The sequence below is a fragment of the Grammomys surdaster genome, unplaced genomic scaffold (assembly GCF_004785775.1).
Source record: "Grammomys surdaster isolate TR1022 unplaced genomic scaffold, NIH_TR_1.0 125574, whole genome shotgun sequence".
Taxonomy (NCBI): Eukaryota; Metazoa; Chordata; class Mammalia; order Rodentia; family Muridae; genus Grammomys; species Grammomys surdaster.
In genome coordinates, this window is record NW_021620421.1 from 101,154 (window position 1) to 116,627 (window position 15,474).

General features: G+C 43.0%; 1 protein-coding gene across 1 annotated transcript in view; it reads left to right on the forward strand.

The window, feature by feature from the left end:
• The window catches only part of LOC114638329 (receptor-type tyrosine-protein phosphatase T), a gene marked incomplete at its 5' end in the record, with an annotated part of 162,875 nt that overhangs the window by 88,554 nt on the left and 58,847 nt on the right, over positions 1–15,474 (forward strand). Inside the window, one exon of the mRNA XM_028786753.1 lies at positions 13,131–13,218. Within this exon, the coding sequence (XP_028642586.1) occupies positions 13,131–13,218 (88 nt within the window). The remainder of the gene's footprint in view (positions 1–13,130; positions 13,219–15,474) is intronic.

The window sequence follows — 15,474 nt, forward strand, 5'->3', positions numbered from 1 at the left end:
ACAGTATGTCAGAAAATGTGAACAGCCGTTAGCTAGAGAGCACGGTTGTCTCTGTGCCATGTAACCAGATGAACAAAAGGGTAGCAGGTTTGGGGAAGATGAGGGAGAACAGGAAGAGGTGACTTTGTGATACAAAGAAGAGAAGCATGTTAATCTCCATCCAACCCAGACAGCCTGTCACTGTAATGAATGGAATGAGCCCAGTAGGGCGACCAGAAGGTGTCTGGTTATCACAGCTCCATTAAGACTATTTAAGGGAACAAGGAACAGCTGTGTGGAATATGAAGCCATCTAATGAAGAGCAAACATGTGTTCATTTTCCAGCTCTGGCTGGATGCATCATGTGCACGGCTTTTGAGGGGAGAGGCCATCTTGCTTAGTCATCTGTGGGTGATGTCAGACAGGCAGCCTCCTAATGGAGCATAACCATGGCAGTGGCAGTTTCCTGAGGATGGAAAGAGTTCACCCTAGTACACACTGGTAACAGATTAACAGGACATCTTGTTCCTGGGAGGGGACCTTGGTCCAGTTCCTTGATTTATAGATGAAAGAGGTTCTGGGGACAAGCATGAGGGATTAGTGGCAGATGCTCAAGTCATAAATGGGGAAACATGGTCATTCTTCTACTCTGCAAAATCATAATGACCCAAATGGAAGAGCCAGGCTCCCACCTGTTCGTCTCACTCTCCTGGCAGGGTTAAAACAGGAAGAAAATGAGCCAGATCCTGGAAGCGGCCAAAAGACATTGAACCCATGTAGTGTCAAACATGGGGAAAGCTCATGCAGGTCAACGATGTAAACTCAGTCTCTTTTTTCTATTTTTATCATTCAACTTATAATAATGTTCATAGCATAGCTGATGGGATTTGTTTGTTTGATACAGAAACCTTCCCAACTGACTGCGTGATTCCTATAGGATTCTGTAGAAAAGTTCTGAAACTAAGAATCAAGACCTGAGTAGTCTTAGAAAGACTTTCCTGACTGAATCCTAGTTCCATCTTCTGTGAAATATTTGGTTGATTTTGCAGTGATTTTTAAGTCTGATAGTATATGGCCTTTTCTAATCACTCATCTGGTCAGAAGCACAAACTGAATACCAATGGTGTGCTTTGTGCTATTTCAGACACTGGAGATAGCTAACCAGAAGAAATGAAGACCCCATGTTAACAAAGCCCATGACTTCACCACAGAAGAGAATTCCATAGCTTAACTCCAGTTAAAATGCTTCAGAGCAGTGGTCCTCAAGTTTCCTAATTCTATGAGCCTTTAGTTCCTCGTGTGGTGGTGACCCCCAACTGTAACATTATTTTTGTTGCTACTTAATAACTGTAATCTTGCTATAATTATGAATTATAATATAAATATCCTATATGGGACCCCCCCAAAGGAGTTGTGACCTACAGTTTGAGGACCACTGCTTTCTTGGCACATGGATGTAAGCAGGGTAGGAAAGAGGCAGGTGGTTATTACTGGCATTGTTACTACTTTATTTGGGCTTCTTATGTGTTTCTAAGATAAATAAGAAGTATCGTAAAAGCTGACACTAAGCTGATGCAAATTAGACTATGAGATAAACTATGTAGACAGTGTGAGTGTGTGTGTGTGTGTGTTAGGTGTCTGTGTATATGTCTGTGGGTGTAAGCATATGCATGTGTGCCTGTGTATGTCTGTGCCATGCCTGTGGAGGCCAGAAGAGGGCATCAGATCCTCTGGAACTAGAGTAGTCAATGGTTGAGAGTTCCCTGACTTAAGTACTGGAAACTGCGCTTGAGTCCTCTGGAAAAACAGTACCTATTTCTCACCCCTGAGCTGTTACTCTGTCCCCACTACCAGAATAAACAAGGTTATAATCATCATCTCCCACAGTTCATCCCTTCTAACCCTGATGTTTAGGAAAGAGTTGTTGGCCCAGAAATGAGACCAGGGGCTTGGGGATGGACAGAGACAACATCTCCCAGCTTGGAGCTGGAAGGATAAGGAGACTATAGTACAAGCTTTTCCACTGGGATTGAAAATAAGGACAAAGTCTCATGCTTCTCCCTTTTAAACATCTGAAAAGTAACATACAAACATGAAATATTTAATTGTATTAGGAAGTACTGGAAAAATTTAAACAATTAACAATAGTTGTATTCAAAATGCAAATCAAAACCAAAATAATCAATTAGCCCACCCCAGTTAGAATTACCGTTATCAAATGGCAGGAAACAGAGGTGGGGGTGGAGAGCTATCTTGGCAGTTAAGAACTCTTACTAATCTTACAGAGCACCTGAGCTCAATTCCCTACAACCACATAACCTCTAGTTCCAGAGCATCTGATGCCCTCTTCTGACTTCTGAGGGTACCAGGCATGGATATGATACACATACATGTAAGCAAAACATTTATGCACATAAATATGGGGGACCCATATATTGCTGGTGGACATGTAATAAATAAGCACAGCCATTATGAAAAACAGTATAGAGGATCTTTAAATAGCTAGAAATGTACTACCATATAATACAATGGTTCTACATTGAGTTAGACTTCAAAGGAATTTAAATCAATATATAGAACAGACATCTTCGATCACAATAGCTAAGATATGGAATCAGCCTAGGGGGTTCGTTGGCAGATAAATGATAAAAAAATGTGGTATGCATACTCAATGAAATATTCATCCATATAAAAGAGACTGTCATTTGTAGTAATATGCAGGAACAGGAGACTATTACTTGAAGTGAAATAAGTCAGGCCTAGAAAGACAGATAGCATATGGTCTCACCTAAATGTAGAAACTAAAATACTGGTTTTAAGGAAGTAGAGAGCAGAGCAGTGGTTACTAGAACCTGGGAAGGGTTTGGAGGACAGAAAGATGGAGAGGGGATGGTTTGTGGGTATTTGGGCACAGTTGGAAAGGAAGAACAGTTTTAAAATCTACAGTAGTGTGACTGTTTTGACAACAGTTGATTGTATATTTCAGAATAGCTACTGAAGGTTTTGAATATTCCCAACAGAAAGAAATGGCATCTGTCTGAGGTGACAGATATGCTAATTTCCCAATCTGATCATTATGCATTGTTATAGATGTATTGAACTGTCAGTGGATACTCCATAGGTATACATAATTAGGATGTGTCAATTAAACATAAGAAAATAATTTTTAAAAGAATAGCTCACCTCAAGAAAAAGATACTATGTCTTATAGAAAGAAAGCAATGCAGAAAGATCTTCACCTGTGTGGGTGGTCCCTCATGATGAGTGGAGCGTCAGCCTTTAACTCGGAGGCTGAGGCTCCCTCTCCCCCAGGGCATTTGCTATATGCACCTACTTCTCCATGCTGCCTACAACAGTTCTCAAGCTTTAATGTATGTCAGAAGCAGCTAGAGTTAAGAGAGAACACTGAGGCATAGGGTCACTGATGTCAGATAGCTAGTCTATCAACTGAGGACATGGTATGGTTGAGGGGACAGTTTTTACTGTAGATACTAGAGAAAGTAAAACCAGAGAACCTGGAGGAGTCTGGAGCAGGGAGAGAAAGTAGTAAAGTGAACGTGGCCAGCAGACTGGATCAGGCCATAAGAGGAATGGAGGCAGGAGAGGGGAGGGTGGAGGGGGAGAAAAGAGAGAGGGACAGAGAGAGCCAAGAGAGGAAGACAGAAAAAAAGAGAGAGAACTTGTAGCTGAAATGGCAGAATTATATGGGAATGAGAAGCTGTGGGAAGGAATCCCATCCACTGGAGAAGTTCAGAATAGGAATTGGGTGAGAAGAGCCAGGATGCCAGCACGGACTCTTCAACAGGTGTCCGTGATGCTGAGAGAGCCTGGAGACCAGCAGGCACTTTGGTATGCTAATAGACACGGTAGATAGCCATGTGTCTGTGTTCTTTTGAACCTGACAGCTCTGGGGCTCTGCAGTAGCCACTTCCTTGGAAAATCTGGATGCCTACCAAAGTTTGAGAGCCACTGTCATAACAATTGTTTTCTGAAAGAAATCTGTGGGGCTTTTAAACTTTGGTGTGTGTGTGTGTGTGTGTGTGTGCACATACCCATGCATGTGTGTGCATGTCTAAGTACACACATTTTGTGCAGGTTTATGTGCATGTGCTTGCAAGCCTATGGAAACCAGGGGTTAGCCTTTTAGGTGTTATTCCTCAATATGTATTTCCACCTTCTTTCTTGAGACAGTTTCTCACTAGTGTGGAACTTAGTGATTTCATTCATCATCAGACCATCAAGCGCCAGAGATCTATTTGTCTCTGTGTGTCCAGCACTGAAAATATAAGCTTACCACGGCCAGCTTATTTTTACATGGGTTCTAAGGGTTGAACTTGGGTCCTCTGTTGGGTCTTACTGTTTGAGCAGTAAGCACTCTACCAATTTAGCTATCTCCCTAGCCCATGTCCTTTCATGGAACTTGAAGATCAGATCCCACTGGATAACCCAGGCTGGCTTCGAACTCTCGATCCTCCTTGCCTCAATCTCCTACATGCAGGTTGTAATTGGGCCTTTTAAAGAATGTTTTATGACTCTACACACAGACACACACTCAACCACTCTGACTTGATCCAAGAGTTCCCATGACAGATGAATACCTGCATCTTTGCAATAATCTGATTTCCTACTTAGCTTCACCAGCAAAATTCATAAATTACTGTCTATTTAGTGACATGGTATGCAATAATATTTGTTCTCCTGATGCCATTCTGAGTAGCCATCATCAGTCATCCTCTCCTGCCTTCTCCATCCACATTTATAATCCCCAAGGCATATGCTTTTCAGCCCAGACTGGGTAGCGTTTGTTAACAGTTCAGCCTCTGCCAAGGCCACCACTAACTCACACAGAACCTCAGAGAGAAACAACAGAAGGTGTAGCCTCCTCCAGATATTTAACTGTCACCTTCAAAAAATGTTCATAGTGCTGATATATAGAAAACTACACTGTCACAACACACTCTTCCTTAGAGCTATTGCTCCTGTGTTGTCCCCCACTTGCACAGCTGACCATAGTGGCCCCTATTATCTCATAAGCTCCCTCAGACTTCAGTAGATAAAGTATTAAATGAGTCTGTGAATGGACTGAGAGTACAATTTAGACTTGCAATAGATAACGGAATTCTCCACTACCTGGAGCCTATATCTTACCTAAAACTCAACTCACCCCAGCTTCCCAGAGATCCCCCCATCTTAAAAACTGAAGACCTGTATCCCCAAAATCCTTTTGATTTGAGAAAAATTGAGACAGGTGTTGCCAGTAGTCCCCAGCTTTATACTTATACCAATAACTTAGATGTTTTTGTGGGAGGCACACAGTAAATTCAGAGAGAAAGCTACGAAGCCCTAACATCAACCTTTGTATGGAGGAGGATGTAAATAGTCTGTAACCACCTTATGCCTCAGGCATTGGTCCAGATGTTGTGTGCATTACCTCAGGTAATTACTAATTGTCACAAAGCTCTGTGGAACATGTTTCTTCATTTTTCATATTCAATAATTTATATTTTCATTTCGAGAATGTCCATGCTGTGTTTTAACGAATGCATAGAAGGGTGTAAGCACCAATGGGACCAGGATCCCTAAGAGAAAGTAACAAAACTGTTCTTCCTGCTCCTGTAGGCTCTACCCCACCCCTCCTCTCACATGAAGAGTGTATTATTGCCTTATCTTCCAGAAATGTCACTGAGTATTAAATGGGAAAATGACAATGACTTCCGGTGAAAATACTCAGGCACCATAGTCAGCTTGCCTTTCTGCCTTTCCCCCATTCACGTGCATAGTTAGTATGCTCAAAGTAGTTCTTGACAAGAAAGGCGAATGACAGCCCCTACTAAAATGGTTCCTTCCTTGGTGAGGATTCTGGAAGTTTCCTTCTATAGAATACAGTGGGAACAGGGAGAAATCCTGATGGGCTGAACTGGTTTTGGAGGAGACAGGCTCTGAGCTGTGCCCTGAAGCATCATCCAGGAACTGGCTGATCAGCAATCCTGGGGCTTGGTTTTGCTGCACCTCAGGGCATTTCACATCCAATTATCTCCTGGGATACAGGAAAGCCAAGGGAAATAAAGGAAGGGCTCAGTGCTGACAGAAGCCGCTGGGTTAGTGGGGCTGTGAGTAAATGAAGTGGACTAGAGCACCTCAGCACAGGATTGGAAGGGAGCTCTTCTCTGAAACCATGTTCTGAGGTCTCACTATTTGGGGCTTGGGTCCAGAGAAGAATTAAAAGCATTATAAAGGACCCTCTCAGCTTGTTGGACTAATCTAACTGGTAGAAGGAAAAAAATTAGCCAAGCAATCATTAGGGATAATTCTTGCTTCTAAGAGGGACTTAAAACACCAAGCAGGGAAACACAGGCAGGTCACTCAGACTTATGGACTAAGTTAGTGGGACAGAGCCTAAGAAGGGATGGTCTGTGATCATGTGGTCTGAGCCTCCCACTGAGACTGTGGCTTGGCAGATGAGGCAAGGGAAGAGCACCTAGGGTAGGCACCAATAATCATTTCATCATAAAATCCATCAGGCCTGTCAACAAATGTGAAGGGAAGGCTCCAGTGACAAGTGCATTCTGCTTGTATCACCATGTGACAATGGCTATGCTTCCTTCCAAAGCATTCCTATTGACTGAGTTAAACTCACATTCTGCCTGTGATCTGTAGGACCTTCACCGAGCCACACCTACCTATGTGCCACTGATCTATAGGTTGTATACCTCTTGTTATTTGTGCTCAGGAGAACCTCCCTCAAGTTCTAGAATACTATAAGCTCATTCCACCTCAGGGCCTTTGCACTTGCTCTTCCTTTAGCCTGGAATACTCCACCTAGCTCTTGCCATGGCTGACATCATTTATGCCTATCATTTAGTTTGAGATCAAATATGTCATCCAAAGACTAGCGGTAGCATACAGTGTTAAGGAAGTTGGGATTATTGAATAGTTCAGGTGCTGTGTGACTTTTCCTAGGGACACATGAACAAATTTATTAATCCTAAGTAGATAACTAACAATAGACCAAAGAAATGATAACGGCAAGTCTAGCTTAGTGAACCAATAAGTTTATTGAGGTTACTTATGGGGGTATGGGTGAAGGTTTACATACAGGAACATGTATGACCCAAAGGCAACTGTATCATAAAAAAAAGGAGAAGTCCACATTGCAGGGTTCAGACTCACAAAAGCTCCATTCCTAGTTTTCCCCATAGGAGTTACAGCCAGCTTGGCTGGGTAGAGAATCTTCTCCTCCAGCAGCTATTATTGCTTATATAACTTTGGAGAAGGGCTTTGTGAATTCTCTAAGTTTCAGAAACTTCCTAAGACATGTGAGATGTTTTCTCCTTAAGCCTTGTAAAGTTTACTTCCCGAATCTTAAAGATCTTTTTTCCAACTTTAAATGCTTCAATTTGGAAGAAATCACTATACAGTATGGAGAGGGTTGAGTTTCTCAGGAAAAGGATGTTAGAAAGGGTTCAAGAATGTGGGCTGTGCTCAGTGAAATTATAGATGCTTTTAAGCAAGCTCCAGATTGGCTGCTAGATGTGGTGTTATTGGACAGTTTGATACATCTTAACCGAGAAAAGAATGTAGCTAGCAGAAAGGCAGTGGGCATGCCTGTCAACTGGGATTGAGCGATGGTTAGCCATTTTCTTTGTGGTCATGAACAATGCTCATATTTTTGTCTGTGTTTAGATGTGACTGAAGAAAGGCCTTGTAATTGTCCCTTCACATCAGGACATCTAGAAGGGCTCTTGTCTCACACTGGTTTCTGTGAAATCTTTTATGCTCATCAGAAGAGCCCTGGGGCTCAGCTGTGAGTGCCAGGCCAGCTTGCCAGTATCAAGGTCTGCTTTTCTCCTTATCAAGTGCTACCTTTTCAAACAATCCTGCCCAAACCTCTCTATTTGAGTTGTTCTTTATCTCTGGTTACTGTCTCCCTATGCACCCTGCTCGTTGCCTTCAAAGCACACATTACAAACAGTAATCACTTATTTTGTCTGCATGGCGTCTGCCTCTCCCCACAGTGAACTCGGTTCATGAAATAGCATCATTTGCATCTAGTGCCATCATCTCTAGAACCTGATACAGAACCTAGCCTCAGATGCCCACAGAGGAAGGAGGTGCATGCAGGAGAAATGCAGTCTCCTATGTTGCTGAGCAACTACTTTCCTGCCTCCAGACCTCACTTCCTGAGGTTATACAATAATCTAAGTTATTTTTTTTCTCAAAAGACCTTTTCAAACTTGACTTTTGAGGATGTTGTGAATACCCAAGGCTCAGCTCTCCAGGGACAAGGACATCCTCAAACACATTTTTGAACAAAAATTAAGTGACTGCCTTGGGAAAGGAACACAGGGAAGAGTAGGAAATAGTTCTACACTCAGAGGGGAATGCAAAAGTAGGGCTTCACACTTTAAGGAGAAAGAACAAGAAAAGGGAGCCAGAGATTGATAATAGAGGAGTATAACGAGGTGGCAATTTTGGTTTCAAAAGAATGTGATTAGCTCCTAATGACTGCCACCATTCCCTGGTCAATCTACTGTAACTAGCCACTAATGTAAAAATAATGCCCTTGGCTCCTTCACTTTGAAGACTGAGATGAGTCTCTCTTTCATGCTTTTACCCCTCAGATTTGTTTTTCTGAAGAGATTATCTTTATTAGACTGCAGCTACCTAAGAAGGGAAACATATGGGTGATCAAAGTCTGCCAATTAGGAGCCATTACCACCTCTCCTCTCGGGTGGCTCTATTAAGCACACCTTCTGTATTTGTCAACACCATCACACACAGACACACAAACACATACACTATCCCTGGTCTCCTTATGTCTTGTTAAGTGGAGACAAAGGTTCAGAGGTCCAGGGTCTATAGCGGGTGCCTGCATGTATTTCCCATGAGGAAGTAGCCCTCAATCATTATAACTGTTATGTTGGGCATCCCTGGGATAGGTTTGGCTTAGCTAGTACCCAAGACCATGGCTTTAAAGTTAAACAGTTGTTAGTATGGACCTTCATTGGGTCTTTGCCATGCTGCAATATAGAGGGTTCATGCTTATTCTATTGAGCCCTAGGAGACAGGCCAAGGTAAAGCCCAGGGCCAGAGTCAATAGAAATCCAGCCAGTGATGCTGCTCAAAAGACAGGCAAGAAACTCTGGGACAGAAAGCTGTCCATCACTGAGGGTGTCCCAGCAACTGATACTGTGAATCACCTGATCAGCTAGCTGCCTGAAGGCCACTATGGGCAGGGCAATTCTCAAGGTCACCAATGGCTCTACAGTTCTGAGATCTTGCCGTCCACAGGCACAGAAGTCATTGTGTTCATTTGTCATGTTGTTCATTCCAAACTTGTCATTCTAACAATAGGAAGTACAGTCTCAGCAGCAGGCCCTGGAAACAGAATTAGAAAGGAGATGTTTTGATCCTTTTCCTGAAGAAGCCCGTGGTCAAGTTGGAAGACAGATGTTTAAGTTGTTAGATGTAGAGTTGTCCGAGTGAAAATATCTAGAAATGACTGACTCTTTCTGAGGATGCAAAATGGAAGGGTAAGCAGAAAGACTACACAAAGAAGCTTGGGCTGGATCTTGAAGATACTTCAAGATTTTACAGGAGTGGATGAGAACGTCAAGTTGAAAGAATATGCAGAAAGTCTCATGGATTTGAAGAACTTTGTACATGGCAAGAAGTACGGCTGAAAGACCATTTGGGGCGAAGACATAAAGAGCCAGTTAATGAAACAATTTGGAACTTATCCTGAAGACAATGGAAAGAGGGGTCTTCGGGCCCTGACCACATTTTATAAGGATCACTCTGATTACAATGGAGGGTAAATGGAAGGAACAAAACCAAAGTCAGGGAACCAAAGAGGAGACTCATGGGAAATTGTCTCTGCAGGTAAATTTACCATTTTCACAAGAAGTTCCATGGGAGCTTTAATCATTGCCTGTGTCAACAGTTTATCATGTAGTGACCTAGCTGGTCTGGACCAACTCCTTGGTCTTAAGAGTTTGAACCCACACCCAAGCCATGATAGCATGCAGCCATAAAGAGAACTTAAGCTTAGCTGTAACCTAAATTCTGACACATAGCAGATACTAAACATATTTTCTCATAGGATCCATATGAAAATAGTCTGCCCCACCACCATGTTGAAATGAACAGTGAACTTTCATCACAGAGAATTTCAAGTGGAAAACCTACTGCTCCAAAGATCAGTCCAAATATCATGAAAGACAGTGCTGTCATTCATTAAGACCCTGGCACACAACATGACACCTGGCAGGCTGACTGACAGATATGGGGCTACCTGGTCAGGAGGTAGGATGGACTTGGAAGCTGAGTTAGGCTCAGGAGCAAGGAGCATCTGTGATCTAGAGATAACCTAAGCCAAGGGATGAATGGTTACAGGGATGCTTGGTACCCAGAGGGCAAGATTTGCCTTGTTTTCCCTCTAAGAAGCCTACCTAAGGGTGTGATAAACACAAAGAACAACATTCTGAGCCAATTATAGCTGAAAAGATACCTTAGAGCTCAATTGGAATGTGCAGTTTTGCACAGGAAGCCCAGGCAAAGGCCTCTCACCTGTGCCTTTCAGTTTCTACAGGAAGGGAAGATGACAGACACCAGTTCTACATAACCTCCCACTGTGTGGATGAAGCCCATGATCATGCTAGAAAAAAATGTCAGCAAACCATAGACGCACGCTAAACCCATATTAACAAACACCTATGCTTATGAGTAAACATTACTTGGAACACAGCCATGTCTGTCCATTTGCTTATGGCTGCGGCTATTCTACAACCAGAGAGCTGGGTGTGATTATAGGCTATGGTCAAATATGTATATATAGATTTTCACGGAACCATTTTGCAAGTTACCCTTGCTATTAGAAGACCCACAAAAGTTGGTGCAGCACAAGTGGGACTTGAAGCTGGAAAGGTTCCACTGTGCACTAATACTGCTTTTTGATACCCAATAGGCCTGCCTGCCTCTGAGACTGTGATCTGCTGGATGACTGAACTTCAGCTAATTTGTGAGGGCTAATTAGACCTAGTAAGGAATAGACGGGTACGGCTGATGTGTTAGATGAATGAATGTCTTCTCCTCGGCCATGTAGATCAGAATGTGCAAATTCAGTGTCCTAAGTAATGCAAAGACCATGGGCGGGACATCCATCCTGTCCTGTGGGAAAAGATAGAGACCCTCATCAAAACAGGGCTTGTCCTGCACGCAGCTGTAGGCTTGGTAAAGCTGTTCCTACTTTTTATAAATGCTCATTTCTCTCATCCATGAGGGGACTGGCTACACATTCCCTTTGTTCTAGATCACTTGGTAGGGGTGTTCACCTGGCTGTCAGCTGCGTTGTTGCCTCCCTCTTAAACTGGTAGATAACGTCTGTCTCCTGTCTCCCTTTAGGCTTTAAGCTCTGTGTCAAACTTCCTGATCCACAGCTCAGCTTTGATGTCTTAGAGGCATCTCAGAGTTGGGAGCCACTATCATTCTTACTAATCTCAGCATATTAAAAAGACACAGTGCCCACCGATGAGCACTTTTCTAAGTGTATCATGTATCCAAAACTCAATGCTTGATTCCCGCCCAATCCATCATGCTTCTCCCACAGACTTCTCCACTTACTGCAGTAAATGACATTCCTCTGGTTCATCAAACGATCCCCCTAGAGATCAGCCTTTATTCTTTTTTCTTACACAGTTCCTGTCTACAGTACATGTGTTAGTGCCCTGTACAAATCCACACATTCCTGGTTCTCATGTATGCCTACCTGATGGCTTCCTCTGGTAAGCATCTATGTTTTGTTACCTGAGGGCTTCCTCAAGACCAAAGATTAACCACACTTCCTGCAGACCATGGCAGAAACTTGAGAGTTTTCTAACATTAGTTTTCCAATAGTAATCGGAGGGAAACCCTGGATAAGCATTTCATCTCTCTTTCAACTCTTTCCCCACTTCTGAAACAAGAGCCCTGAACATGCGATGTGCTTGTAAATTAAGCCTCAGTTTTGCTCAATGGTACAGTGGTACATTCTGCCCTGTCTGCTTCATTCTCCTGATGGTCTGCTTCCCCCATTCACCCAGTCATACTCTTTGATTGCCTCCAAACCCAGCCACTTATACTCAAAACCTTTTTTCTGCTTCTGAGGCAAGCTAAGTCAGAAACACTCAACTGAACAACCACCAAATAATTGCTTTTCTCATGACCACTACCTCTACCTGTTCCAACAGTTCAAACGCCATCATGATATATGATCACAGTAAATTCATAACCACTCACTCTGCTTCTTCTTGCCTTGGGAGAGCTTGTATTCCATATAGAAACATTATACCATATGAGATGACCTCCTTGCTCAGAGCGCTCCAATGGTGTCCCAGCACACTTAGAACAACATTCTGTGTTAACCAGGAACTTCAATGCTTGGGGGTCATCTGGATTCTCACAGCCTTTCTGAAACTTTCCCACCCCCTGTTCCTCCTTCCTCTCATCTGTGAACAAGGTCATCTGGTTGCTCACAGACCTTGGCAGCTGCTCCTTTTGCCTAGAAAGCACTTCCTGCTTTTCTCGGTGAGACTGGCTTCTTCATCCTATCAAGGAATGAATTTGGATGTGAGTTTTTCACAGGAAACTTCCTAAACTGTAAGAAATGTCAATTCTCATCACAATCCATTTATCCTGCATTATTTCTTCATATCTTCATTATCTAATATTGGGTTTGCTTTGTCCTTTGCTACATTGAATACTCTCGAGTTCTTGGCTGATACTATGCATTCTAATACCTAGAAAAGTATCTAAAACATGTTAGGTGATCAATGGCTATCTGTTGACTATATGAATGAAAGAAAGAAAGAAAGAAAGAAAGAAAGAAAGAAAGAAAGAAAGAAAAAAAGAAAGAAAGAAAGAAAGAAAGAAAGGCTCCCTACTGGACTAGACTTTAAGCTCATGATAGCCATGGGATATAACAATATCCCATGAACAAACAAGGTAAGAGAATGAACAAACAAGGTAAGAGAATGGGAGGCACCATCTCAGGTTACATAGTCCTTTATACTGAGTACCTCACAGAAGATACCTATTTCCTGTTGTTGGTTCATCTGCACTTGAGGTGAGTTGCCATCTCAGGCTATGCTAACCACTCTGTGTTTGCATTGTAGGCCTTACCAGAGGGACAGACAGCTTCGTGGGACACAGCCAAGGAAGATGAAAACCGCAATAAGAATCGATACGGGAACATCATATCTTGTAGGTGTCCTTCTGGGACATTCTATTTGTTAGATTTTTGAGAAACATGGGAGAAAAAAAGGTTCTCTTTCCTTGGGATTTGATATAAAATATTTTTTCTGTTTCCAGCTTTGGGTTAGTAGATTATTACAATGATCTCCGGAAAGGATAGTGAGTCCCAAAGAAAGTCAGTAACAATACTCAGGGAGGAGAGAAGGTAGAGAGGGATGGGGGGACTTCCACAAAACGCTCACTCACTGATAACACATCTAGCACTTCCAGATGATGATATATACAGCTTGCAAAGCAGTGCACACTTAACAAAGAGCAGAGCTACCCCAGACAAAGTATTGAGTCAGTGATCTGATAAGAGTTGCCCACTTCAGCCTTCCTGTGATCTAGTGTAGCCCAACCCAGGCCTTTTGACATCTAGCCCACCAAGTGAGTAGCATTTCTTAAGATCTCAGAGTACCACAATTTGGGCAAAGAAGGGAGAAAGTGGGGAATCCTAAGAGACAAGTTATTTCTAGCACACTTCAAAGTTTTGTTTTAACTGTCTAGACATCACCAGAGAAAAAAAAGCTGGAGAAAGAATAAGACACGGGCAGATTGTAAAGGAAGAAAGAGGCAGAAGTTTTCGCTTAGCTGTTTCCTGTGCTGATTTAGGAATGGGCTCTGAATAGTGGAACTAATCAGAAAACATTTATAATTTCTCTCTTGCTTGCAGACAGCAAAAAAAAAAAAAATTTTTTTTTTGCAAGTGAAGTGGTGGAAAGAGATATTCAGATAGTCAGCAAACATGTATTAAGACATGATGTGGGGGTCTCTGCTGAATACTTCCTGTTCTAGGCACTGGGAAACGCCTTTGTTCTGGGACAGGTGGCTATTCACTATGACTTGTGCCCACCACCCTCTACTTCTGTGCATTATCCAGTGTCAGGCTGTGAGCTCAGATAGGGTCCACCGTCTGATAGGTTTCCAATGCCCTGTTCCTGGGGATATTGCACAGAAGTGTAAAAATACCTAAAGAATAAGGAAGGGAGCCTGACTCATTGAAGTCAGAGTGACTCAGGCCGGGGACAGAAGCAAATATGTGTGAAAGATACATAAAAGATAGGAGACGCCTCCTCAGTCCTCCCATGGTTCCATCACCAACTGTCCCCTGGATCTTGCTTAGCCTCATCCTGTCCCCTCTGTATCCAAGTGGCCCAAACTTTCTATCTATCTAATCCCTGACAGGACCCATGAAGATCTTCACTACATGACTTACATGATGTCATTTTCCTATTGAAAGCTCTTCAGATGTTCGTTTTCGCTCTTGAGTTCTCCTCCTTGCAAGGCCTTTTCCAGCCCTTTCATGTGGGCTCAGTACATCAGAGGCTCCTCTGTAAACACACTGGTTGTCACCCAGCTCATGAAGTTCCCATGCCCTTCTATATCTCAAGGTCACCTTGACACATTCCATTCTGTCCATCAGAGTACCCTTCCCTTCTCGATTTGACTTACTAATACCTACTTCTTCTCTGTCTCTCAGCTATGGTCACTCTCTAGGAGAATTTCTCTGACCTTAAGCATGTAGACAAACCTCTATTTTTCAGCCCCAGCGTTCTGTGTCTTCTGTTCACCTTGGCCTTTGTCATCCTTGTGCCTTGAGAGGTGCTTGGCTGATCCTGCTTGCTTGCCTCCCATAGCCGACTCACAGCAGCAGAACCACGGCCATCTTGCATTTCTATTTCCCCAAATCTTCTGCACAACTGATGTCTAAAAATAGGAAATGAATATAGGAGGATCCTGTACGGCATCCTGTTGAGTTGCTCTCTGCTATGTCCCAAAACTGATAGTAAACATCTTGGAAGGACAACTGAGTGAGGCTGGGTCAAACAAACATTGGAATGATAAGTCCCAAGACAGAAGACCAGGGTGAATACAGGATCTAGGGAGGAGAGAAGGACACACCATTTCTGCTGAAGGCCCTAGTTGAGAGTCAAGAGTGCAGAAAGTGGCATGACTGGAATTGAATTCCATTGCTGGGGTAACTTCCCAGGACCTATAACTGTATCACTTGGTGTATAGAAGGATCAATGGCAGAATGGGTACCAGAGGAAGGATCATGTTAACAGAGATCAGGTTCCCAGGGCCACTGTTCTAGGAAGCTGCAATCTAGCTGTGGATGCTGTATGTGAGCTCCTTTTTGAAATATGTGCTCCACGTACCTCATGGTTCTGCCCTGCCCTGTCTACATCTCTTTGACTAAAGACTTTATCCAAAGTCGGAGAA